The 22,908-nt window shown below is 62.8% G+C and overlaps 9 protein-coding genes across 9 annotated transcripts; 4 read left to right on the top strand and 5 right to left on the bottom strand.

Moving 5' to 3' along the window:
- Window positions 1-253: 253 nt before the first annotated feature.
- JCM10292_003684 (WD40 repeat domain-containing protein) lies at window positions 254-3,023 on the bottom strand (the record flags this gene model as incomplete). Its single annotated transcript, XM_076648969.1, has 9 exons — window positions 254-304; window positions 410-610; window positions 697-978; window positions 1,060-1,169; window positions 1,265-1,412; window positions 1,505-1,722; window positions 1,811-2,374; window positions 2,481-2,628; window positions 2,751-3,023. The coding sequence occupies 9 exons, from the start codon at window positions 3,021-3,023 to the stop codon at window positions 254-256; spliced, it is 1,995 nt and encodes a 664-aa protein (XP_076505423.1).
- Window positions 3,024-3,372: 349 nt separating this feature from the next.
- On the top strand, window positions 3,373-6,175 carry JCM10292_003683 (uncharacterized protein; the record flags this gene model as incomplete). The annotated part of the gene is made up of 4 exons (XM_076648968.1): window positions 3,373-3,426; window positions 3,507-5,718; window positions 5,783-5,974; window positions 6,042-6,175. The coding sequence occupies 4 exons, from the start codon at window positions 3,373-3,375 to the stop codon at window positions 6,173-6,175; spliced, it is 2,592 nt and encodes an 863-aa protein (XP_076505422.1).
- A 419-nt stretch (window positions 6,176-6,594) lies between these two features.
- JCM10292_003682 (L-rhamnonate dehydratase) lies at window positions 6,595-8,450 on the bottom strand (the record flags this gene model as incomplete). The annotated part of the gene is made up of 9 exons (XM_076648967.1): window positions 6,595-6,881; window positions 6,952-7,065; window positions 7,119-7,195; window positions 7,252-7,349; window positions 7,405-7,701; window positions 7,766-7,854; window positions 7,910-7,952; window positions 8,012-8,222; window positions 8,287-8,450. The coding sequence occupies 9 exons, from the start codon at window positions 8,448-8,450 to the stop codon at window positions 6,595-6,597; spliced, it is 1,380 nt and encodes a 459-aa protein (XP_076505421.1).
- Window positions 8,451-9,410: 960 nt separating this feature from the next.
- JCM10292_003681 (dihydrodipicolinate synthase family protein) lies at window positions 9,411-10,886 on the top strand (the record flags this gene model as incomplete). Its single annotated transcript, XM_076648966.1, has 10 exons — window positions 9,411-9,417; window positions 9,476-9,598; window positions 9,655-9,687; window positions 9,740-9,928; window positions 9,988-10,064; window positions 10,121-10,136; window positions 10,190-10,240; window positions 10,299-10,356; window positions 10,428-10,551; window positions 10,608-10,886. The coding sequence occupies 10 exons, from the start codon at window positions 9,411-9,413 to the stop codon at window positions 10,884-10,886; spliced, it is 957 nt and encodes a 318-aa protein (XP_076505420.1).
- A 390-nt stretch (window positions 10,887-11,276) lies between these two features.
- On the bottom strand, window positions 11,277-13,741 carry JCM10292_003680 (uncharacterized protein; the record flags this gene model as incomplete). The annotated part of the gene is made up of 11 exons (XM_076648965.1): window positions 11,277-11,506; window positions 11,568-11,736; window positions 11,816-12,097; window positions 12,164-12,317; window positions 12,418-12,767; window positions 12,825-12,846; window positions 12,917-12,981; window positions 13,053-13,167; window positions 13,226-13,296; window positions 13,367-13,429; window positions 13,580-13,741. The coding sequence occupies 11 exons, from the start codon at window positions 13,739-13,741 to the stop codon at window positions 11,277-11,279; spliced, it is 1,683 nt and encodes a 560-aa protein (XP_076505419.1).
- A 330-nt stretch (window positions 13,742-14,071) lies between these two features.
- Window positions 14,072-16,199, top strand: JCM10292_003679 (uncharacterized protein; the record flags this gene model as incomplete). The annotated part of the gene is made up of 8 exons (XM_076648964.1): window positions 14,072-14,448; window positions 14,509-14,658; window positions 14,715-14,872; window positions 14,930-15,151; window positions 15,220-15,417; window positions 15,479-15,831; window positions 15,894-15,961; window positions 16,046-16,199. 8 exons carry the CDS (start codon window positions 14,072-14,074, stop codon window positions 16,197-16,199), a joined length of 1,680 nt encoding a protein of 559 aa, XP_076505418.1.
- Window positions 16,200-16,504: 305 nt separating this feature from the next.
- JCM10292_003678 (SDR family NAD(P)-dependent oxidoreductase) lies at window positions 16,505-17,686 on the bottom strand (the record flags this gene model as incomplete). Its single annotated transcript, XM_076648963.1, has 5 exons — window positions 16,505-16,557; window positions 16,626-16,775; window positions 16,862-16,879; window positions 16,966-17,045; window positions 17,157-17,686. The coding sequence occupies 5 exons, from the start codon at window positions 17,684-17,686 to the stop codon at window positions 16,505-16,507; spliced, it is 831 nt and encodes a 276-aa protein (XP_076505417.1).
- Window positions 17,687-18,079: 393 nt separating this feature from the next.
- On the top strand, window positions 18,080-20,874 carry JCM10292_003677 (uncharacterized protein; the record flags this gene model as incomplete). Its single annotated transcript, XM_076648962.1, has 13 exons — window positions 18,080-18,150; window positions 18,213-18,229; window positions 18,283-18,364; window positions 18,419-18,478; window positions 18,537-18,605; window positions 18,661-18,906; window positions 18,976-19,111; window positions 19,170-19,371; window positions 19,430-19,604; window positions 19,665-19,734; window positions 19,797-20,117; window positions 20,175-20,424; window positions 20,486-20,874. 13 exons carry the CDS (start codon window positions 18,080-18,082, stop codon window positions 20,872-20,874), a joined length of 2,088 nt encoding a protein of 695 aa, XP_076505416.1.
- A 257-nt stretch (window positions 20,875-21,131) lies between these two features.
- JCM10292_003676 (uncharacterized protein) lies at window positions 21,132-22,300 on the bottom strand (the record flags this gene model as incomplete). Its single annotated transcript, XM_076648961.1, has 6 exons — window positions 21,132-21,226; window positions 21,293-21,343; window positions 21,421-21,819; window positions 21,929-22,008; window positions 22,069-22,124; window positions 22,187-22,300. 6 exons carry the CDS (start codon window positions 22,298-22,300, stop codon window positions 21,132-21,134), a joined length of 795 nt encoding a protein of 264 aa, XP_076505415.1.
- Window positions 22,301-22,908: the final 608 nt, after the last annotated feature.

The following is a 22,908-nucleotide window of genomic DNA, read 5'->3' as shown; positions in this document are numbered from 1 at the left end:
TCAATCGCAGGGCTTTTCTTGCGGGACAAGCTACGGCAGCCATTTACAATCGGGCATTGACAGAGAGCAATGGATCGACCGCGCGCGAAGACGGGGGTTCAGGAGCAGGGACAACACGCTCTGCAGCAGTCCGCGAAACCAGATCATGCGCTGATAGCAGCCTCCTTTTCTGTCGATCAACGAGGGCAGTACAACACAGTGACAGAGTGACCACAGAGCAAACCGTCTGGGGAGTAGCGCGTTAAAGAATGGCTCAGTCCCAAAGCTTGATGAGGCCGTCCCACGAGGACGTGACGACCTTGGACTGCAGGGCAAGGCGACACAAGTCAGTGAACTGGAACAAGCTCTACGAGCGTTGCACGTCTGCCAGGCAGCGTGCATCGCAACGAAGCCAGACCCGCCGACGTACCGTCTCGTGTGGCAGCCATGCATGGCTGAGCACGACCTGCTTGTGCGCGCGCTGGAGCCGGCCCGCGATCCGGCTCGTCTTGAAGTCCCAGAAGACGACGTTGCCCTGCCCGTCGCCCGACGAGAGGAACCGCCCGTCGGGCGAGAAGCGCGGCTCGCATGCGTAGCCCGCGATCGTGTGCCCCGCGAATCGCTTCTTGCGCTGCGGTCGCCACAATGGCACAAGTGCACGATATCAGTCCCTTTAGTAAGACAGACGCGCCGGAGAGGCAGAAAGAGGCGACGCACGTTCTGCTTGAACGTGTCGGCGCCGAAGAGTACAATCTGGTTGTCGAGGCTCGTCGCGGCGAGCCACTTGCCCTTGGGGTCGAGCCCGACAGCCGGCATCGAGTGCATGCTCGGGTCGGCGATGAGCTTGATCGGGACGGGGATGTCAAAGTCCCACACGCGCATCGTCTTGTCGTCCGACGTCGTGACGAAGCGCCGGTTCTCGTCGACAAAGGTGATCGTGTTGACCGGGCCGAGGTGCTGGTTGTACTCCTGCGTGACCTCGCCTGACCGGATGTCGTACTGCGGGGCAAGCAGAAAGATCAGCGAGAATGCAGAGAGGATGTGCGCTGCCCCCACGACGAGGGAAGCGGCTAGACGCACCTGCGTGACCTTCTTGTCGCTCATGCCAGCGAGGAAAGTATGCTGCTGCTCGGGGTGGAACTTGATGCAGTACGGGATCTTGCCGTTCGAGAACGCCTGCTTGCACTGGCCTGCAGGGTGAGGAGCGGATGATCAGCACGAGCTTCACGCTACATTGTGCGCTGCGAAACAGCGCAGGAAGGGAGTCACGAGAGAGCAGACGCACCCGTCTCGGTATCCCAGAGCTTCATTTGGCGGTCGAACGCCGCCGAGAGGAACTGCCCGCCCGAGTTGTCGAACGTGACGTCGTGCACCGCCTTCGAGTGGCCCATGAACGTCCGCAAGCACTTGCCCGACTGGTACACGTCCCAAAGCTGTGCGTGGGCGATGGTTGTAGCTGGTGATCAGCGTCTCCTCGGCTGGGAGGGGAGAGGCAGCGAAAATGCAGGCTTTCGCCGCAACGCACCTTGATCCTCGTGTCGAGACTGCCAGAAAGGATGAGGTGACCCGAGCCGGGGAAGAGCTGGATGCGGCTGACGCCCTTGGTGTGGCCGGACCAGGTGTGCACGCAGCGTTTCGGGACAAAGCACTCTTGCTCGCCCGCCGTGCCACGCAGGTTGACGCCGTCGACGTCGTTCGGGACGTGGAGGTAGGTGCGGCCGAGGTAGTCGCGCTCTTCCTTGCCTGTACGCCGGAAGACGTTTTCGAGCGTGAGCAACGACCGTCTCGGGAAAGGGGTCAGCTCCCGCAACACGTGGGATCGCGCACGCACCGTGGAAGACACTCTTCTCCTCGCCGAAGCCGACCTCGCGCCGGTTGGCATCCTCGAGCACCTTTTTCCTGCGCTCCTCCTTGCTGAGCAGCGGGCCGCCGGCGAGCTCCTGCTCCTCGTACTCCTCCTCGGTCGGGATAGCGACGGCGAGGCTCTCGCCGTCCCAGCCCGCCCACGGGCCGACGTACTCGCGCTGCTCCTTTGCCTTTTTGCGCTTGGCCGCCGGCGGCTGGTCCTCTGCGTCCCCCTCTGCCGCCTCCTCGCCCGCCTCTCCCTCCTGTACCTGCGCCTCGCCCTCCTCTTCGACCTCGTCCGGGTCGTCAAACTCGCCGAGCCGCCCCTTTGCCTTGCGCTTGCGGCGCATGTCCTTGACCTCGCGCCGGCTCGGCCGCACGAGCCCGACGGTCGCGCCGGCGTTGGCGTGCGCGCGCGCGACGTCGCCGACAAACTGCGGCGCCGACGAGCCGGCGGCGATCGAGGGGTTGGCGGCGTAGCCGAGGACGTGGAACGAGCGCTGCTGCTCGTCGAACGAGAGGGACGAGAAGTGCTGCTGCTCGACGTGGCCTGCGGGTGTGGATGCGCGTCAGTCTACTAAGCTCAACTGGTTGATGCAAACAGACGAGCGCATGGTCCGCCAGCAAGAGGTGCGAGAGAGACAAGGAAGACGGACCGGTGAGAGCGTTCTGTCGCTCGAGCTTGCCGTCGTTCCAGGGGTTGGCGGGACCCTGCACGGGTCGAGAGAGATCTGCATACGAAGCGTTGTAGAAGATGACGTTGTCTGTCGGGCGCGTCACGAGCTTGTTGGACGAGGCGAGCTCCTGCGATGAGAAAGACGAGTGCGAGTCAGACTCGTCGCGCGGTATTTGTTGCGAGCCCGGCGAGCGAGCAGCGGCTCCTGCTTTCGCGCTGCCACCCAGTCTATCGAGCGAGCGAGACTCACGGCAGCGATGACCTGCGGAGCCGAGTCGGGAGCAGCGGCGGCGGCGGCCTTTGCTGCGTCTGCTGCCTGGGGCTGCTGAGCCTGCTCGACCTCGTGCGGGATGCGCGCGAGCCCGAACGCGTCCTGCGGGTCGAACGCGTCGTCGTCGTCGTCGCTGGCGGCATCGTTGTCGGGTGCGACGGCGGGGAGTCGCTTGGCCGGTGCGGCGGCGGGAGCGGGGGCAGAGGACGAGGCTTCTGCGTCCGAGTCTGAGCCGTAGTCGACGAGCGCCATGGCGGTGATTGCGCTCGCGCGGTGTTGACGAAGTCGTGCAGGCGAGTGGAGGGGAGGATGCGGTCGAGACAGACAGGGGGCCACGGAGGGAAGTGGTGTCGACGAGGGAACAACGACGCGTCGCGGCGAGGTGGTGTTGCGCGGTGTGAGCTGCTCTACTTGTACTTGGCTCTACCGCGCAAGTCTAGACTGCACGCTGGCGGGTGCGCGCGTGTCTCGGACGGCGGCTCACGCGCGCGCGCGGAAGGCGGTGCAAGTCGGCGTCCGAGCTGCCCCTCGCCTCGCGCCGCCGCGACGAGCCAGCGCCCGGGCAGAGCAGAGCAGCACCGCCGACGCGAGGGATGCGCGCATGACCAGCTACGACGCCTTCCCTTTCGACAGCGCGGCGTGGTTCCCGCAGCAGGTGCGCCCCTCGCTCCCTCCCCCGTCCCGTCTCCTCCTCCGAGCTCATGCAGCCGCTCACGCGTCGCCCGCCGCACGCAGCACTCGCCTGCGTTTGCTGCTGCCCACACCCCCGACGCCGCCCTCGACTCGGCCGCGGGCGTCTTTGCCCCCGGCGGTGCCGCGCCGTGGTCCCTCGACCCCTCTGTCCCGCCTTGGCCCGCTGCCTCGTCCGCCTGCCAGCTCCCGCCCGCCCAGTCTGACCTCGCTGCCGCTCCCGGGGCCCAGTCCGTCGGGGCAGGCGCGGTCTCCTCCTTCCTCAGCCCGCTCCCGCTCCCCAACCTCTCGCTCGGACCGGCACCAGGAGATGTTGCAGGCAGCTCGGCGGCCGGCCTCAACCGCAGGGCCAGCAGCGCTTCAGACGTGGTGCCTCAGGGATTGAGTGACGAGGCTCTGCGGGCCCTCATCGGCGCGAGTCCGCTCATGCATGCAGGAGAGGTGCCGGACGACGTAGACGGCGAGCACGCGGAACGGGTCGGCGCGGGAGCAGCAGCAGGAGACGGGCTACCAGGGCACGGCGACGCAGACTTTGCCAATATGCACGCCGCAACGTACGCGCAGCTGATCCAGCAGGCGCGCTCGACTCTGTTTGGCACGGGCGTCGCTTCGCCCGCCGACTCTGCGACCCCGTCCGGCGCCTCTCCCTCTTCGACCTCGCTCGCCCCCGCTTCGACCTACATCACCGCCCCGTCCCCCTCCTCGATCGCTTCGCCCGCCGCTTCTTCCCTCCCGCCCGCCTCGAATGTCCCGCCCTCTGTCCCCGCCAGCGCCCTCTCCAACTACGGCCTCTCGCTCTCCATGCACCACGCCGTGCAGCAGCCGCACGCCTTTGCGCCTCCCCTCTCTCTCCACCTCAACGCTCCGCCAGCGACCTCTTCGCCCGTGCTTTCGCAACACGGCGCGTTCGGCTCGAGCGCCGCGCCCGCCTCGTACGCCGCGGTCGTCGCCGGTCATGCTACCGGCGGCGCTGCCGCCCACGAGGACGGTGACGCCTTCTCGGGGACGGGCGAGAGCGGGTCCGAGTCGGGCTCGGGCTCGGAGAGCGACGACGAGGACGACGAGATGTATCCTCTCGCTGGCAGCGCGAGCGGGCCGAGCGCCTTCGGTGCGCACATCCGCGGTGCGATGGCCGAGGACCACCTCACGCCGGCAACGTCGGCGCACCACTCGGATCACGAGTGCACGAAGGGTTCGCCCGCCGGGAGCGGGTCGCTCCTCTTCGGCATCGCGGCCCCTTCACACCTCCAGCCCTCGAGCTCGGCGGCGCACGCGATGTACTACGCAGCCGCAACCGGCGCCGACTCGAGCGGGGCGTACGACCCAGGCGCGCCGTACATCCCGTTCCTGCGCAACTCGTCCCTCTCGTCCGCGTCGTCGCGCTCGCTCTCGGCCGGGTCTCGCTACGCCCCGACGACGGCGAGCACGTCGGGGGGCACGCGCAGCGCCGCGACGCCCGCATCGGGCGTGACGTACCGCGACGACGACCCGCCCGAGCTGCCGTACCTCTCGGACGACAGCGCCGACGGCACCTTTGGCAAGAAGCCCGGCCCGGCGCAGCGCGCCGCCGCCGCTGGCGGCGGCGGGTCGTCGGGCCACACGCGCGGGCGCGCACGCACCCGCAAGCCGAGCGCGGCGGCGATCGCGGCGGCGCAGGCGGGGCAGAGCGTCGCAGGGCTCAACATGAGCCCGGGGGGCACGCCGCTAGGTGGTGGCGGGGCTGCGGCGGGGTTCGCGAGCCCGAGACCGGCCGCGTATCGCAGCGGGAGCGTGTCTTCGTCTGGCGGGGGCGGGGGAGGTGGACTTGGAGGAGGCGGAGGGAGCAAGAAGCGCAACTCGCCCGGGTCGGACGTCCCGCCTGCGAGCGAGCGCGGGCCAGGCGCGTCGATCGACCCGGTCACGGGGCTCACGAGGCGCCAGACCGAGATCCCCGCCGTCGAGGACGACCCGAGCATCCGCCCGTACGGGTGCAACTGGTGTCGGCTCGAGCGCGACGCCGAGGCGGCTGCTGCCATCGCGGCGGGCGCGTCGCCCTCGTCGGCCGCGGCGGCGGCGGGCAAGGGCAAGGCGCGCGCGACGGACGAGCTCGACGAGGACGGGCGGCCGATCCTCAGCTGGCGCACGATCAAGGAGCTGAGGGAGCATGCGGCGTCGGCGCACAAGGAGCGTGCGATCAAGGCCAAGGGAGAGACGGACGAGGCCATCATGATGGAGATGCCGTTCCGCTGCGCGCTCGACCCGTGCGGCAAGACGTTCAGTGCGTCTCCGTCTCGCCTCCGCTTGTTCGGGACCGGATCTCACCTGACCCACGCTCCCCGCAGAATCGCTTGCCGGCTTGCGCTTTCACTTCCAGAACGCATCCGCCAACGGGCACTTTTTTGTTCAGCTCGAGCGCGACGCCGAGACGGGCGAGGAGCGGGCTACCAAGAAGTTCAAGCAGGAGGTCAAGCCGAGCGGCCGCGAACTCAAGTGCCCTGTCGGGAAATGCCCCAAGAGGTTCAAGCAGAGTGCAGGTGCGTTCCACAAGCTTGTTCCGAATGCGGATTCCAGCAGGTGCTGACTGAGTTGCGGTTCCTGCAGGCCTCGCCTACCACCTCTCGCACACGGCCAACCACCCCATCACCGAATCGATGCTAGCGACATTCGAGCCGACGTTGCAGAGCAAGACGCGCTGGTGGTTCGCCCGGCTGAACAAGCAGTTTGAAAAGGCGTGACCCTCGCCCGTCATCGCTCCCTCAGTCGCACTCCCTCGCATCGCCCTCGCACTCGTTCAACTCCTTGTACTTTTCGCTCGTTGTCTTGCTTTACTACTGTTCTTCTTCCTCCTCACGCTCCGCTGTCACCCCTCGTGGCATCTCTCCTCGCCTAATCCCCCTGCAGCGACGGGCTGGTGCCTCCGCCCGCCGTCAGCCTGCCGCCTTGCCCTCCCTGTGCATGTCCTTCCTAGATTTGCAACGGCCAGCAACGCAGCATGCATCACTAGCTGACGTCCCCTTCGCAAAGTCCGATGGCGAGAGCCAGAACGCAAAGAACGTAGAGCACTGCAGGCTGCCATATCTACATACATGACCAGAAGTGGCATTCGAACGAGAGCGGACCAGCTAATTTCACAATGCGTCGGGAGCAGCGCCGTCTAGGCGTGACCGTTCGTGCCATTCGCCGCAATACCGTTCGTCTTCATCGCCTCAATCTCGCGCAGCTTCTTCTCGCGAATGTCGTCATGGGTGAGCGACAGGCCCTTGTCCGGGTTCGGCGCAAGGAACTGGCTCGACGGGATGAGCTCGCACGCCGGGTTGAGCTCGAGGCCGAATCCGGGCGCGTCCGAGACGTCGATCGAGCCGCCGTGCGGCACGGGCTCGTTCGAGAAGAGGTTGCCAAACACGGGAGCGATGGACATGCCGTCCGGCGAGTTGGCGATGTCTGCAGTCAAGCGGACGGTCAAATCAAGACACGGATGGGAAGGTCGTGCTCCTGAAGGGTGAACACGCACATTCGCAGAACGGCGAATGCGGCTGCGACAGAATGAAGTGGTACGAGTATGGCCCGCTGCCGTGCGGAACGACGGGGATGTCGTATGCCGCCGCCTGAGCAGAGATTCGGAGGACTGCAGTTCGGGGGTCAGTGTCCGGCTTGTGAGGCTCCAGCATGTTCACGTACGCTCAGTGAGGCCTCCCATCCACATCACGTCAGGCTGGAGAATGTCGACACTCCTGCCCTCGATAAGCTGGCGGAAGCTGCGATCGACTAAATGGTCAGAACGACTCAATGCGCTTGTCCTGGCATCACGCACCCGTATCGCGAGTACTCATGCTCTCCGGTCGTCCACTTGACCTGCGGCAGGCGCTGCTTGAGGAGCTTGTGTCCGTCGAAGTCGTCGGGGTGCAAGACCTGCGCAAAGAAGTCTTAGTTGTGGCCTTGATCACTCTCAGAAATCAAAGCGCACCTCTTCCCACCACGTGATGTCAATCTTCTCGTCAATCGCACCCTGTGCGAGCTGGATTGCCGAGTGCACATCGAGTGACATGTAGCAGTCGACCATGAGCGGGAAGTTGTCGCCGAGCGCTTCGCGGTGCGCCTTCAGGAAGTCGAGGTTGCGCCGGACAAAGTCAAAACCGTCGCGCGGAGAGTACGGCAGAGCAACCTTTGAGCCCCAGAAGCCAAGCTTGCGCGCCTGGGTCGGCTCGGGCCCCGTGAGGTAGAACGGGATCTTGGCGTCCTTAGCACGGCCGCCAATCATTTTCTGCCGGCCGCGGAATCTCAGTCGTTCCAGCTCTCGGCCCTTGCGAGAATCAATCGCGACGCACGTAGACAGGCTCGCCACGGATCTTGCCGAGCAGATCCCAAATTGCGAGGTCAACGACGGAGATGGCGGCCACGGGCAAGCCCTTACGACCTGTTCACCCAGGTGTCAGACAGCTGAGAAGCAGCAATGGATTTAATCGACGCACCGTAGAATGTGGACGCCTTGAACATCTGATCCCACATGCGGTTCTGCAACGCGCCGCGACGTCAGCTGTGAGGGCCTTCCGACCTTCAATCTCGATGCGCACCGTGTCACGCGGGTCAGACCCGACGACGAAGCGAGCAAAGTGCTGCTCGATGAGCCAGCAAGCCGGAGGACCACCAAAGCCCGTCGAAACGCCCTGAGTGCCATCGCTCGCGGTGATGATGCAGACGAGCGAGCCGAGGACACCGATGCCCCAGGAGGTACGGTCTTCACGGTACTGCTCCCAGCCCGACATGGGGTTTGAAATGCCGCATCTGAAAGGAGCGAAGGACAGGGTCAGCTGTGCGGCACCACCTTCGGTCCGGCCTGTGCACGCACTTGACGCCGGGCTTCTCGCAGTGCGCCTTGCCGCCGTCGAGAATCCAGTGCCCATTCTTCTGGCGGTGGTAGTCGCCGCCGTCGCCGCCGGTGCCGGGAATGAACGTCTCGATCTTGACGATCGTCGGGAAGCTCTTGGTGTTTGTGAAGGAGGAAGTCGGCATGTTCGGTGCTTCTGCAAGAGCAAGAGGATGAAGGAGAAGCAAGGGAGATGCGGAGGATAGCGGGAGGGGCGGCGGGACAGTGGAGGAGCAAGGGACCGGCCGGGGAAGCGACGGCGCGAAGGTGCGCCGCCCCCCTCAACTCTCGGCCTTCGAGCCTATTGTCCCCCTACCGAGCACATCGTCTACCCACAGCGCGGAAGCAGCCTGGAAGGCAGCACACAGTGAATTGGAAGTGCCGGACCACCTGTGCCGTCTCCAAGCCGTCTCCCTCTGGAGCAACGTGGCGCAGCAGTCGGGCCCGCCGTCGTATGTAGCCATTGGGCGCTCAGCACACAGCACTCTGTAGCTCTGAAAGTCGCATTGAGTCGTAGTAGATGCTGCCGAGTCGGGGACACGACCGTCCTCGCTTCTAACAACTGATGAAGACGAAGAACGACGACAGACCGGCGACAGCGACGTGGGCGGCGCAGAGCGACGCGTTGCAGGTTTTGTAGCAGAGTCTGCAGTGCCTTTGTTGTCGCCGATTCTTCCCAAGAAATTGTGCAGCGATGCCCCGGGTCAACGTGCGTTGGCTCCGCATCGTCGAAGCCCTTCCTCTCGCACATGCACTGATATTCTCGCGATCCTGCTGCGCGTCTGGTAAGACAGCAGTGACTTTTTGAGGTCAAGAGGCTCCGACTACCGCCAGACGCCTCCGCTTGCCTTCGTCTCCTCCATTCACCCTGCATGCGATTCTGTGCTTCGCAAGGCTCGTCTGTAATGGGCGGACACGCGCAAAGCCTCACCATACTGTGCAGGGCTCACTTGAAGTCACTCGTGGTCCCGTGCGACGAAGTGCGAGCGCTCGCTGCGATATTGCTCCGAGCCGGTGCCGGGCCCTTCCTCCACCTACGCTTCCGCCCCACATGCGCTCTCTTGCTTTCCTGCTCCTCCGTGACTCCTGCCGTGTAGCTTGTCAACATGCCTTGTGAGTGCAAGCACGGGCGTCGGGTGTCTCCAATTCGTTGACGCCGGTACCAATGCAGCCAAATTTCGACGTGCCGTGCCGCACGGCGTTTATGCGCCGCTTTACACCTTCTTCAACGACGATGAGAGTCTGGATCTTGAATCGTACAAGAAGCACGTCCGCTTTGTTGCGAGCGCAGGCGGTGCGTACCTTGCGATCGTCTTTGCGAGTCTCGCGCTGACTGTGCTGCTCCCACAGTCGGCATTGTCGCACTCGGCTCTTCTGGCGAAGGTACGGGTGCCGTCAAGCTTGCGAGCAACACCGGCTGATACGCTTGCCGCAGCCGTGCACCTGACCCGCGACGAGCGCAACGTACTGATCTCGGCAACGCGCGAAGTACTCGACGGGGACAGCGCACTCGCCGGCATCCCGCTCATTGTGGGCACAAGCGCCAGCTCGACGCGCGAAACGATCGAATTCGCGAAGGATGCAGCCAGGCTCGGCGCCGACTTCGGCATGGTCATCTCGCCCGGTTCGCCTCCACTCTTTCTTCGCGCAAACTGTTGATCGTGCTGACTCCCCACTCCATAGGTTACTTTGCCGGTGCTTTGACCCGCGAAGCTATCAAGCAGTTCTACGTCGATGTCGCAGAAGCAAGCCCTATTCCCGTGCGTCCTCTGGCTCTCTGGCTCTTCGCATGCCGAACTGACTGTTCGCGGTCCAGATTCTCGTCTACAACTGTATGTTGCGCTAATTCGAGCGAGTGTGCGCCTGCTCACCACCTGCACCGCAGATCCCGGAGCCGCTGCCGGCATTGACATCAACAGCGACTTGATGACGGAGAGTGCGTTCCTCTATTCCCACTGGCCCAACTCGACTTCGGCTGACTCCACGCCGTGCAGTTGCTTCTGCTTCTACAAACATTGTGGGTACGAAATTGACGTGCGGCGCGGTGGGAAAGTCAGTCGGACTCAGCTTGATCCGCTTTACCATGGCATCCTCTCACTGAGCTGACGCTTTGCCACCGGCAGGCTCTCGCGCATCACCACGCTTCGCGACGATTTTGCAGTCTTTGGCGGCTTCGTCGACTTTCTCGCGCCCTCGCTTGTCGTCAAGTCGGCTGGCTGCATCACGGGGCTTGCCAACATCGCCCCAGTACGCATAGCTTCTCTTGAATGAGAATGAGGGAGCACTCACCCCTTGTTCACCAGAAAACATGCCTCAAGCTGTACCGCGACACTGAGTCGGCCTTCTCGTCGCCGTCAATCTCGTCGTCAACGCTGTCGGCCATTCAGGAGCTGCAGTTTGTCGCGTCCCGAGCCGACTGGGTCATCATCAAGGGCGGCATCAACGGACCCAAGTATGCGCTCGACAAGCTCAACGGCTACGGCGGAAAGCCGAGGAGGCCGCTGCTTCCGATGAGTGAAGCGGATGGCGAAAAGATGCTGAGCGAGCTCCAAGAGGTGCTCGCAGTCGAGCGGACGCTGTAGACTCTCTCGATCATCATGTAGTGCAACCGTTTTTCTGACAACAAACACGAAGGGCTGTTGTGCAATGGAGGGACCGCCCGATGCGATGCAGCCCGGTCAAGCCGTGGGTATCGTCCGCGCTCTCAGCACCATTGTGAACTCCCTAATGAGATGTTTAGGTATCGAGGTAGAGTCGGATCCGAAGCCAAATGTTCAAGTTGCTATCTTGCGGACAAGAAAGACGGCTTTCCGAATCCGCAGTGCTCGTTGCCGTAATTGCCGCACTTCATGAAGCTGTTATACGAGCAATTTTGCAACCAGAGCCAGCACAAGACGACAGAGAGCTACTACGGACGGAGATGGTGCCAGGTTTCAAGGGACAAACGGGAGGGAAAGAACATCAACAGGGCCTCAAACGGAGTGGGCCGCCTTGTCTCCGTCTAGGCTAGCATCCTTGTGCACGACCTCGCCAGAGAGGTCGGCGCCGTAGTTGCCAGTCGTCTTTGTCGATGCGAAACGACGAGCCGGAATGCGACGAGCGAAGAGCTCGTCGATCTCGGCGAACGAACGGCCGGTGAGGTCGGGAATGAAGAAGAAGACAAGGATGCAGCAGACGACGCCGAAGGCGAAGAAGATGAAGCCTGAGAAATGCGACAAGTCAGCACAAGCACGGCCGAGAAGGAGAAGGGAAGTGTAACGCACCCGCCTTGGGGCCGAGGTTTGCCTGGTCGGCGTCGAGGATGTAGGGCAGAACTGAGGTCCAGACAAGACCCAGGATGGCGTTGCCCGCTGTACCGAGAGTGGCCGTCTTTGCGCGCAGCTGAGGCGAGCCGACCTCGCCGGCAAATGCCCAGCCGACGACACCGGGACCCTGTGCGTGGTTAAAATCGGTTATTAAAGATGAGACAGTGACGAGGAGCCTTAGGGAAGACGAGCGGGGCAGCACGTACAATGGTGGAGCCGGCGATGAAGAGAGCGACAAAGACCGTCAAGCACTTGCCGGCAGCGTCCGAGTACGTGTCGCCGCCGCCGCCGATCACGTCGATGAGACCGATGGCGAGCATGCAGGCGGTCATGACGATCAAGCCGCCGAAGAGAAGAGCCCAGCGACCAACGCGCTTCGATTCGAGGACGAAGAAGCTGATGAAGTTGACGGCGAGTCCAACGGCAGTCGTGATGACCGAGGAGATCAAGGGATCGCTCTGCCCCGCGAGTTGGAAGAAGTACGTCGCCTGCCGAAGTCAATGCGAGGGAGTCAGCGCGGAGGCCAAAGGGGAGGGGCCTGTCGAGAGGCGCACGTAGGTTCCGGCTAGATTCTGACCACTGGCATTCTGCGTGAGGGCAGGGAAGACGGCGCAGAACGTGCGGCGGCGGTCGACGCCCCGGAAGCAGTCGAGGTAGGACGTTTGCTTCTGCAGCGCCTTCATCTCGAGTTCCTTAGCGATGGTGTACCTGCGCAGAACACACGGGCGAGAGCGTCAGACCTTTGTCTCGAATAAGCCTACTTTGTGGGTCACTCCGTCATGGGGACTAGGTGGAAGAGAGGACGCACTCGAGTTCTGCGACGGCGCGGTCCGAGTCGTAGTTCGGCTGGCATCCGTAGAGGTAGTCGAGCGCCTTCCTTGCCTTGTCCTTGTGTCCCTTCATCATGAGCCACCAAGGTGATTCGGGGAGGAGCCACAGCTCAAGGACGAGGGAAATCGTGGGGCAGGCGAGAGCCACGTAAAGCGGAACGCGGAAAGCGCGGTCGTCCGTCGGATCGCTGCCGTAGTGCTTGTTCGTGCCCCACGGAATGAGCGTTGCCGCCAGGCCGCCGATGTTCATGGCCATGTTGAAGAAAGAGAGCGAGATGCCGCGGAGCTCGCGAGGCGCCATCTCGGAGACGGTGGTGGTAACGGCCATCTGTTGTAGACGCAGGATCAGTTCGAGCTCGACAAGCTTGACCAGTGTGTAGCACACCTGCATGATACCGGTGCCGAAGCTGTTCACAAGCAGATTCTGGGTCAGCGGACTTGCGTTACGGGCAGCACGCTGAGCAGAAAAGGACGCACCCGATGACGATCTTTGATCCGAGCCAGGTCTGCCAGTCCTTTGCGATAACCTCGAGCATGACACCCTGCCAGACCGACCGTCAGCGACTGGGTGAACTGGAGCAAAGGGAAGGCAAAAGGAACAACGGAAGCTCACGATGTACGTCCAACAGATCACGCTGTACAAGGTCAAGCGGCGCCCGAAGCGGTCGGCAAAAAAGCCGCCGGCAAGCAGACCGAGCACTTGGAACGTAGCGAAAAGAGCGGCCCAGCTGTGCAGGCTCGACTGGTCAGACGCGCTCGCCAATCAAAGGAAGATAAGGCACGCACATGGTGAGCACCTTGGCCTCGACGGCGTACTGCCCGGAGGTCGGCGAGAGCTCGCCAAATTGGCGGAGGAACTGAATGCAAGCGAACGGGGATGTCAGACGTGGGGGCTGAAGAGGGCGATTCTGTGCGAGTCAGGCTCACGGCAGGGATGCCGAGCATGTTGCCTGGCAACGCAAACTCGATGCCGACGATAATGGCATTGGACTGTGTAGACAACCTTGAGTTTGTGAGCCGCGGCTCGAGCAGTGCGCTGAGTGCACGAAAGGGGGTCGCACCTGTCCGAGCAGACGGGCGGAAGCGGCACTTGTCAGCACACACTGCGTGTGAAGATTGAAGCACGAGTAGAGCACGCACCTGGATGGCGAGGATGACCGCGAGCGCTCGCCTGTTCTCCTTCAAGACCGTCCAGGGATTCCTCGCGCTGCGGCGGAGGTTCTCTCCCGCTTCGTCCAGCGTCGTGACCTTGTCCTCATGGTAGATCTCGTGTTTGATCTGCGGGCCGCCGGGAGAAGCCATAGCAGCGGCAAGAAGCGGGTTCGGAGCGGGAGCAGGCAAGCGGGTAGGAGGAGAAGTGCGGAGGAAGAGGAGAAGGAGAAGGAGCCCCAGGACGAGATCATCTCTGGCAAGGGCACGCGACAAAGAGCAGGCCAGCCTTCAGCGCGAGAGCCAGATGATCGACGGAGAGTGGGCGGCACAGAGAGTCACGCCCTCCGCCCGGCACGCGGAGGGGCCCGACCGCGGCCGCGACGTCTTCACGCCGCCTCATCGGCGTGATTCCGCTCAGCGATGTGGCCCCACTTTCTCGCTCTTGCTCTCGCGCTCTCGCACACACACCGCTAGCAAACAATGGTACCCGCTCCGCGCACCTACACGAGCCCGTTCCCCGAGCCGGATGCCCGCCTCCTCAGCATCGCTGAGCAGCTCAAGCCGGAGCTCATCCGCACCGAGCTGCCCGTCCGCAACGTCGTTGAGGTCGTTGCCGACGACGCGAGCTTGCTCGGATGGAAGGCGGTCCCTGCTGCCGTCCCTCTCGTCGAGGACCTCCCCCTTCAGAACACGGGCAAGACCTTCGTCCTGGACGTCGGCGAGCACATCGCAGGCTACCTGACCTTTGATGTCGCTGGAATGCCGTTTGAGAAGGAGCCCGCCGATGCTCCCGCGCGGATCAAGCTCACCTTTGGCGAGGTGCTCAACGACATTGCCGAGCCGTTTGAACCGTATAAGTAAGCATCTCTCCTTCTCCCGAGCACCATGGCGCGTAATGACCGGCGATAATCCCTCAGCGGCTTCCTGGCCAAGTCGTGGCTGCCGGAGGAGACCGTTGTCCTGCAGCGACCGCACTACAAGCCGACGACGATGCGCATCCAGAACCGCTACGCCTTCCGTTACATCAAGGTCGAGGTCATTGCCACGTCTATCCGCTTTGGCTTGCAGTGAGTCTCCCGTTGCTTTGCCACCGGACACGGATGCTGACAGACCTTCCGGACAGCTTTACGAATGTTACGGCAACGGCCGTCACGTCCGTCTCGCGCCAGAACCCGCCCGAACTCACTTTTACGAGCGGCGTGGCCGCAAGCCTCGGTCTGACTGCCGAGGAGAAAGACCTGCTGCTCAAGATCGACGCCGCGGCGCACACCACCCTCCGCAGTGCGCCTTCCGGTTTTTCTTCGTCGGCTCGAACGCTCACGCATTGTTCGGCCCCAGATTGCATGCACACCGTGTATGAGGATGGTCCTCGCCGCGATCAGCGACTCTGGATCGGCGACCTGAGGCTGCAAGCTCTCGCGAATTACGAGACCTTCCGCGACCGCGACCTGGTCAAGCGCTGTCTGTATCTGTTTGCCGCCATGCCCTTTAACGATGAGGGGCTGTTGTGCGCCTGTGCGTACGAGGAGCCTGAGCCGCATACGGGCGGAAATTCAATTGGTGCGCCACTGTTCTCGCTCGTCCATAGTTCCTGCTCGCGAGCTGACACGATGTGCCTTACCCTTTAGTCGACTATGCCCTCCTCTTCACCAACACGCTCCTAGACTACGTCAAGTTCTCGGGCGACACAGCCGCTGGCGAGGACCTGTTCGACATCGCGCTCGAGCAATTCAATCTCGCTGCGCGCCGTATCGGCTCCGACTTCCTCTATAACGTCCCCGTGCCCAAGTCGCTACTTGGTGGAGAAGAGTGGCATTTCATCGACTGTGAGATGTCTGCCTTTGCCACTACGTCGTGCACCTATTGATCTACTTACGATGCGCGCAGGGCAGGAGAAGCTGCACAAGTCAACCGGCTTCCAGTGCATCTTCATCTTCTGCCTCAATGCCCTCGTCGAGCTCTCGCAGGTCCTGGGCAAGCCGGAGCCGTCGATCCAGCTTCCGCAGGGCTCGCTTCCCGCCTCGAAGCTCGCCAGCGAGCTGCGCACCGCGATCCGCAAGGCCGCCTTCGACGGCGAGAAGTTCGTCAGCGGTCCCGACAAGCAGCTTTCGTGGGCGAGCAACGCTTGGGCCGTCCTCGCCGGCGTGCACGACTCGCAGGAGGAGGCGCAGAAGGCGCTCCGCATTGCGTACGAGTCGAAAGACTCTGTCATTGCCAACACGCCGTACCTGCACCACTACGTACGTCCTCTCGGTTTGTCTGCGTAGCTGCTGAGACTCAACTGACACTCTCGACCCTGCAGCTTTGCGAGGCATTCATTAAGGCTGGCCTTTCCGACCTTGCGCTCAAACACATCCTGCACTACTGGGGGTGCGTGCTTCTCGGCTCCCTTTGCTTGCATGACTATGGTCAGGCGGCTTGTGCGTCGAGTCTCTGACACGCTCGCTTACGCAGCTCGATGATCCGCTCGGGCGGCACGACCTTCTTCGAATGCTGGATTCCCTCTAACCCACGCTTCTCGCCCTACGGCTCGTTCGCGAGCCAGTCGTTCTGTCACGCGTGGAGTTGCACGCCGAGCTTGCTTCTCCGGCAGCTCGGGCTCGCGTAGTATTCCTTCGTTGTCCATCTGCGCGTTTGCCGGTTCCGTCTCTGTGAATAATCAAGAAAGCCGTCACTTCCGTCGCGTCCCTTGCGCAAGTCGGTTCAGAGCCAGAAGCAGCGCTGTTGAGCGTTTGACGGTGGGAGTGCTGAACGACAGAAGCGCTCAAGAGTGGCATGATGCGGGCTCTCGACTGCTTTGCGTGACTTGGGCTGGCATCGGAGTCCCCAGTATTTGCTGGCTGGCATTTCTGTCGATACAAAAGGCGCAAATCTAGAAGCACGGTCAGGCCGTGGTTGCTGAGCTGCGCAAGTCTACTGCAGGTTCACGAACGCTCCGCCATCCACGAGCACCGACGTGCCCGTCACTGGAGAAACAGCGCATCAGCAAGGAGTAGAGCGCAAAACAAATGACAGAGCGTCGGACGGGACTTACCGTACTGCGCCATTTCGCTCAGCAAGAATACGGTCGGGCCGGCCATGTCTTCCGGCCGTCCGAGACGGCCGAGCGGGATGCGCTTCTCCATGTGGGCGCGCTTCTCTGGGTTTGACAGGTCCTCGGCGTTGATAGGCGTCTCAATGGTCCCTGGGGAGTTGGGTAAGAAAGGTGTCAGACTGTTCTGGAGCTGCGCGCGGAGGGCAAGCCACGGTGCACAGCAAGAGTGGACGTACCGGGAAGGACGGAGTTGCCTGCAGGGAGAAGTGTGCCCGTGAGCTCGATGTACCGAAATCCGCAAGGTTTAGGCGTGCCGACGTGAAAGCGACAGAGGACGTACAGCGGATCTTGTACGGACTAAGCGAGATGGCGCAGCTCTCCATGAGCGACTTGACTCCCGCTTTTGTCGGTGTGTAATGACTGGACGGGAGAGCAAGTCAGCTCAGGACCTGAATGCCGTGATCAGTCTTGTCGCGAGGACGCAAGGAGGTGCGGAATCGTCGTCTCGCATGGCACATGAAAGAGACGAACGCTTGTTCACCGCCGCCCACGAGAGCTGAGATAGAGGAAACGGCGACGATAGCCCCGCCCTGCGGCTGCTGCTCCTTCATCTGCTTCGCGACAGCCTGAACAACGTAGAAAGCGCCGTCGAGATTGACGCTACGCGTCTTGCGCCACACGTCGTGCGGGATGTCGAGGAAGGAGAAGAACGGGCAGATGCCAGCGTTGCTGACGAGCCCGTCAATGCGGCCATACGTCGAGACCGCGGCACGGACGATTTCGTCGGCCGTAGATGGGTCTGCAATGTCGCCCGCGACCTCGATTGCCGCGGGCCCTTCGCGCTCTTCGCCAGTGAGACCGCCAGAGTCTCGCCGGATCTCTTCAATCTCCCGCACGAGTCCTCGCGCATCCTTCCTTGCGCCGTCGGACCCGAGATGGTGGACGACGACGCGCGCGCCTGCCTGCGCGCAGCCAACTGCAATCCCGCGGCCGATACCTTGTGACGCGCCGGTGATGGCGACGATCCTGTTGCGCAGCAGGTTGGATGCGGCGAGCGCCATGGTCGAGGGGAAGAGGCGAAGTGGGGGGCGAGTCGGGACGCAAGCGGGCGGCGCGCGGGATAGCCGGAGTCAAAGCTGCGTCTTCGAGCGGAAGCGATACAGCAGAGCAAGCCTGGGAGAGCACGGCAGAGGCAGAACACAGCCGAAGCGAAAATGCCCCGACGCGGCGGACCGCGGTACCATCAGTCCGAGACGCGAATGAGGGAGTGCGGACTGCAGCGGACGCTTGAGCGCGAGCAGCACCGCATGAGGCGCGGCACTGTGCGACTCGCACGCCCCCTCGCAGGCAGGAGACGCAGAGAGAGCAAAGCGGACGAAGCGACACCCGAAGCTGCCGGAGCGAAGGTGTCCCTCGCAGCGACCGCTCTCCTCGCTGTCGCGTGCGCAGCCAGAATGCCGCCAGACCGCTCTACGTCCGCCGAGTCGACCGGCGGCGGACCAATCGACCGTCCCCTTGCGACGAGGTGCGCTTTCGCGGCACACTCAGGTTCCCCCACCTCCTCGCTGATCTGCCTCTTCCCTGCAGCTGCACGACCTGCCGTAGTGCGTGGCATGTACTCTGTCCTGGCACAACCCCGCTGACGCTTCGGGGGTAGGCAGGAAGATCAAGTGCGACTCGGCAAGGCCTGTCTGCGGGCCATGCGCGGGCGCCGGCGTACCCGAACCATGCGAGTACCGGTACGCTCAGCCCTTGCGCCTCTTTGAGACGCCTCTGACCTCTTGTCGATGCAGACCTCGTCAGAAACCGGGTCTCAAGGCCGGCATGTCCAACTTGCTCATGGACCGCGTGAGGTGAGCGATGGACCTGCCTTGCTCGGGACGTCCAAATTGACGGTCATCTCACCGACAGCTCCGTCGAAGCGAGCGTCAAGGCGCTGCAGGAGAGCGGGCTGCCCGCTAGCGTGCTCGAGCAGCTGCAGTGCGTTGATCTCTGCCTGCCCCTTTGTTCAGCTCACCGATGCGCAAGCGCATAGATTGCTCGAACGGCGCGTCCAGGAGCTCGAGCAGCGAGGCGGCTCGTCGGCGTTATCGGCACCGGCGGGCTCGACGCCCTCTTCCTTGACATTTCACCCTCCGACTCTCGGCTACCAACACGACACGCAGATCAGCTCGCAGATGGCGGCACCGCCCGTGTTAGCCGGTTCTGTACATGCCTCACCAGTCACACAGCCGTCTGCAGTCGAGCTTGACCTCCCGCCCGACGACCTCCTGTACTCCCTGTGCGTTCTTCTCGACGTCGGCGTCTCGCTGTCGGAGTTGCTGATCAGAACTGATACATTGTCGAACAGCATCGAGCTCTTCTACACAAACGTCGCCCCATACTGCCCTATAGCTCGGCGAGAGGAGTTGCAGCCATTCGACTTACCAGATGGTACGCGCGACTGGCCCATCCCCGTCTATGGCGTCGTCGTCGCGTCCCTGCGTGTGCGTCCCATCCGATTCTTGTGCTCTCCGCTCAAGAAGGTCTGAGTTTCAGTTGCAGTTTTCGCAAGACCAGCGATGGGGCACAACCTTACCAACGAAGGATCACTTCCGCGAGCGAGCTCGCAACCGCATCATTCTCCTCAGCATGTCGACGACATCGCTGGCAACGCTTCAGGCGCTTGCGCTGGTTGCGCTAGATGACATGGTTGGAAACACGACCCCCAATGGATGGGGCGCCCTCGCCCTGTTGACGAGAACTGGTGCGTTACGGATTTCTCGCCAGAAGCACGCCTTTCTTGACATGACTTCCCAACACAGCAAGTCACATGCTCCTTTTTCAAGAGAGTACAAATACGCACGAGGCGGTCGCCAGTGTATCGCCACTCCAGCTTCTGGGAACGCCCACCTCGTTCGCCGAAGAGGAGGACCGGCGGCGTCTCTTCTGGTCCATCTTTATGCTGGACCGATGGTCTGCCTCAGCTACTGGCTGGGAGTGCGTGTGTCTCTGCTCTGCATCCCTCGTTCGCCCCCTTGACGCGCTCGTCACGTGCAGCTTTGCTTTTCTCGACCAACAAATCTCACGGCGTCTACCTGCTTCTGCGGCTTCCTGGTCGCACGTCATGGTACGTAGCTCAAGCTTTCCCCTTGATCGGAAGTCGATGGGCTCATCATTCGAAACACGCAGGAACCGACCACAGCGCCTCTCTTCCGCTCGCCGCGACTTCACCCTTCGGCGTTTGCTTCTCCTTCGTATTCGGCTACATCCCTCGACATCGGCTTCACCGCTCTCATCGAGGTCTGCGACCTGCTCGGTCATGTGCATCAACTCCATCGCCTCAAGTACGAGGATGTGCAGCTGTTTGTCCAGGAGACGGACTCGCTCGAAGCTCGACTCGAACGATGGTACAACTCGCTTCCTGCCGAGGTCAAGGAGGTCAAGCAGGACGACAACTGCGTTCTGGTCATGGCGCTCTACTGGGCAAGCACGATCAAGCTTCTGTCGCTCGTGCGCTTTCCAAACTTCCCTGTCAATGCCCACAGCAACTGACGCGTCCCTGCACAGGTCGCCTACCCGCTCTTCCGCAACCTCTCGCCGAACCTGCTCGCGGTGGAGAAGGCTCACAAGGCTGCGCAGTCCATTGCGGCGCTCACGCAACTCGTCCCCGTTCGCTCGCCTTATTTGGCCTGGTCGTGCTTCGTCGCAGCGCGCATGCTCGTCCTGCGTGCTCATCGCCGACATGAGCCAATCGATGGCGCGATTCACACGCTTGGACAAGCGCTTCGCAACGCGTCGCCGAGCTGCGACCTCGCTCGTGCGTTGCGCCTCCCCGCTCGCCGGGTCTGACTCGTATACTGACGCCTCGCATCCTGCAGGCCGGTACCTCACCCTAATCACCCGAGCGCTACAGCGACTACACTCGATCGACGGCACCCTCGGCGGCGCGGCGGCGCTCGTAGACCTTCACCACACGGCCTTCTCAGCCGAGTCGGCTGTCCTCCCCTCAGGCGCAGTCACGCCCGTCGGCTATCACAACCCGGCAGATCTGTCGCGCCTGACAGAGGCCAACGGCGGCGCGCAATACTGGGGCGGGACGGTCACGCCGCGGAACGGCGCTGCGGCGGGAGGAGGAGCAGAGCTGCCTGCTGCGCCCGCGACGGGCGAGATCGACATGTGGCTCGACAACGAGCTGCTCGGACACAGCTTTGACAGCTGGTTCGACATCCCGCAGTTCACGACGGCGGCTGCTGCTAGCGGATCGTAGCGAGCTGCGGCATCATGTAGCTGCAACGACGCTGTGGCTCCTTTCCTCGTCGGTGGGGCTTCACAAGGGTTCCGAGCTGATTCCAGTTTCAAAGATCACCTCAGCGCGTCTTTCGCCCCGTCGATAGTCGGTAACGAAGGAGGGAGGGCACCGGAAGCGGACGAAGCTCTCACATCTCGATGCGCAGAGCTTTGCAAAGCACAGGAGCGCCTGATCTCTGGTTGACACAGCGTGTTCCAAACGCCCGCGAACAGCGTCTATCGCTTCTCGAACGCTACGGTCGTGATCGTCGAGCCGGTGTTGCCGCCAAACTGGAAGCTCGCTCGGGGAATGTTCGAGTGGACGACAAGGCCTGCAGAACTAGCGCGTCAGCAGAGATGCCGTGCTCGCGAACGCGCGACAACAACGATGGTCGCACCTGTTGCCTCGGAAACGAACGCCTTCTCGAGCTCCGCCTGAGTCCAGTTGCCTGTACGAAAACCAAGGCGTCAGCCACAGCATCGCCTCGAGCGCGGAAAGCAGGACCATAGCTGGAAGAGTGCGCACACGAGGTAATGAGGAAAAGCCCTCCCTTCGGCAGCAATTTGGCGACCGACTCGACATACAGCTCCTGCAGCCGCCTTTCGTCCTTCTGCTCGTCGCTCAGGCACACAGCGTCATACGTCCCTTTGTCGGTAATTAGCTCCCATGGCGCATCCGTGTCCGTGACGTGCGGTACGGGTTGGCCGAGCGCGACTTGGAGGATGTCGGCGACGAAAAAGCGCGGTGGAGGCGAAGCGAGCGAGTGCTCCTTGTCCTCGTCGTCTTTTGTGGATGTTGGGCCGGTGCGGGCGGCGAGAATGCTCTGCGCAAGCTCAATCGAGAGGGGCGAGTAGTCGACGCCTGTAAGGGAGGTGTAGCCGGCGGCAGAGAAGGCGAAGAGGAGCTGGCCGTTGCCGGTGCCGACTGCATTCGAGCACACACGCAGTAGAGCGGGTTTGCCAAAGGAGGGGGGACGCAGGCGGTCACTGGTCAGCAGATGTAGCTGACCCACGGAAAGCTGAGCGAGACGCACCATCCAATATCCGCCCGTCGAGCTTCGGGAAGTGCTCCTCTGCCCACTCGACCATGTCCTGTGCCGAGTCCTCGCCGAACCTGGGCGGACACGGAGTCAGCTGTCGTTGCGACGAGAGCGAGAGAGCCGGTGAAACAGACCAGACCTCGCCCTCGTCGCCGATCTCCTCGAACATCTTGACCTCGCGCTCATAGACCTGCCAGTGTGCGATCAGCTCGGCCACGCCTTGTCAGGATGCCGAGATGATGCCAGACGGACCTCGTCCCAGTGCTGCTGGGTTCCGAGTTTCGAGGGCGGGAGAGCGCCGAGCTCTGGAGCCTCGCCGGACGCTGCGAGCTCCTGCATAGCCTGCTTGAGTGCTTCAGACGCCATCTCGGAGGGTGCAGGGTGTGCGAGAGCGAGAGCCGGGCTTCATCTCCGAGCAAAGGTGATGAAATCCGCGAGCGAGTATGAGACCTCGTGGAGCTTTGTGAGAGCACGCAGGCTCGTAGAAAGTTTCTGTGAGGCTCTCCAGCTGGCACAGTCTGCACAAGAAGCTGTCAAGGGCGCGGCGCTGGTTGCATCGCGTGCTTGAGTTCGTTCGACGCTCCTCTCGCTCTCGCTACTCTCGCTTCCGCGTCTTTGTGCTTCTTGTGAGTGAGTCCGTGTTCATGCGGACTGCAACTACCGCTGCCGACCAGCTGGCGGCTTCCCCATGCCATCAGCCGCCCTGCGCACCTCGTCCGCCGAGACTCGATCGGATGAGTGACCGGTCTGCAACCTCGCCTGCGTGCCGTGCTAGTGGGCATTCCTTGCCATCTCAAAGCATGCTGCACGCGGTGCGGTGCTGCTGCGCCGCACCTCAGCCGCAATGCCATTGGAGTTCGTTCTGCGTCCCAAAGAACCGACTCCAGCGATGGCCATGCCTTGACCTTTACACCAGCGCCATCTGCCACCAGTAGCCATCGCTGACGCACTTTTGCCCGTGGGACAGCTTGTCC

Source organism: Rhodotorula paludigena (genome assembly GCF_050403205.1).
Source record: "Rhodotorula paludigena JCM10292 DNA, Rt_paludigena_JCM10292v1_ctg20, whole genome shotgun sequence".
In the NCBI taxonomy this organism is placed as follows: domain Eukaryota; kingdom Fungi; phylum Basidiomycota; class Microbotryomycetes; order Sporidiobolales; family Sporidiobolaceae; genus Rhodotorula; species Rhodotorula paludigena.
Note: the sequence above shows the minus strand (reverse complement) of the source record. Positions and strands in the feature narration are given on the sequence as shown.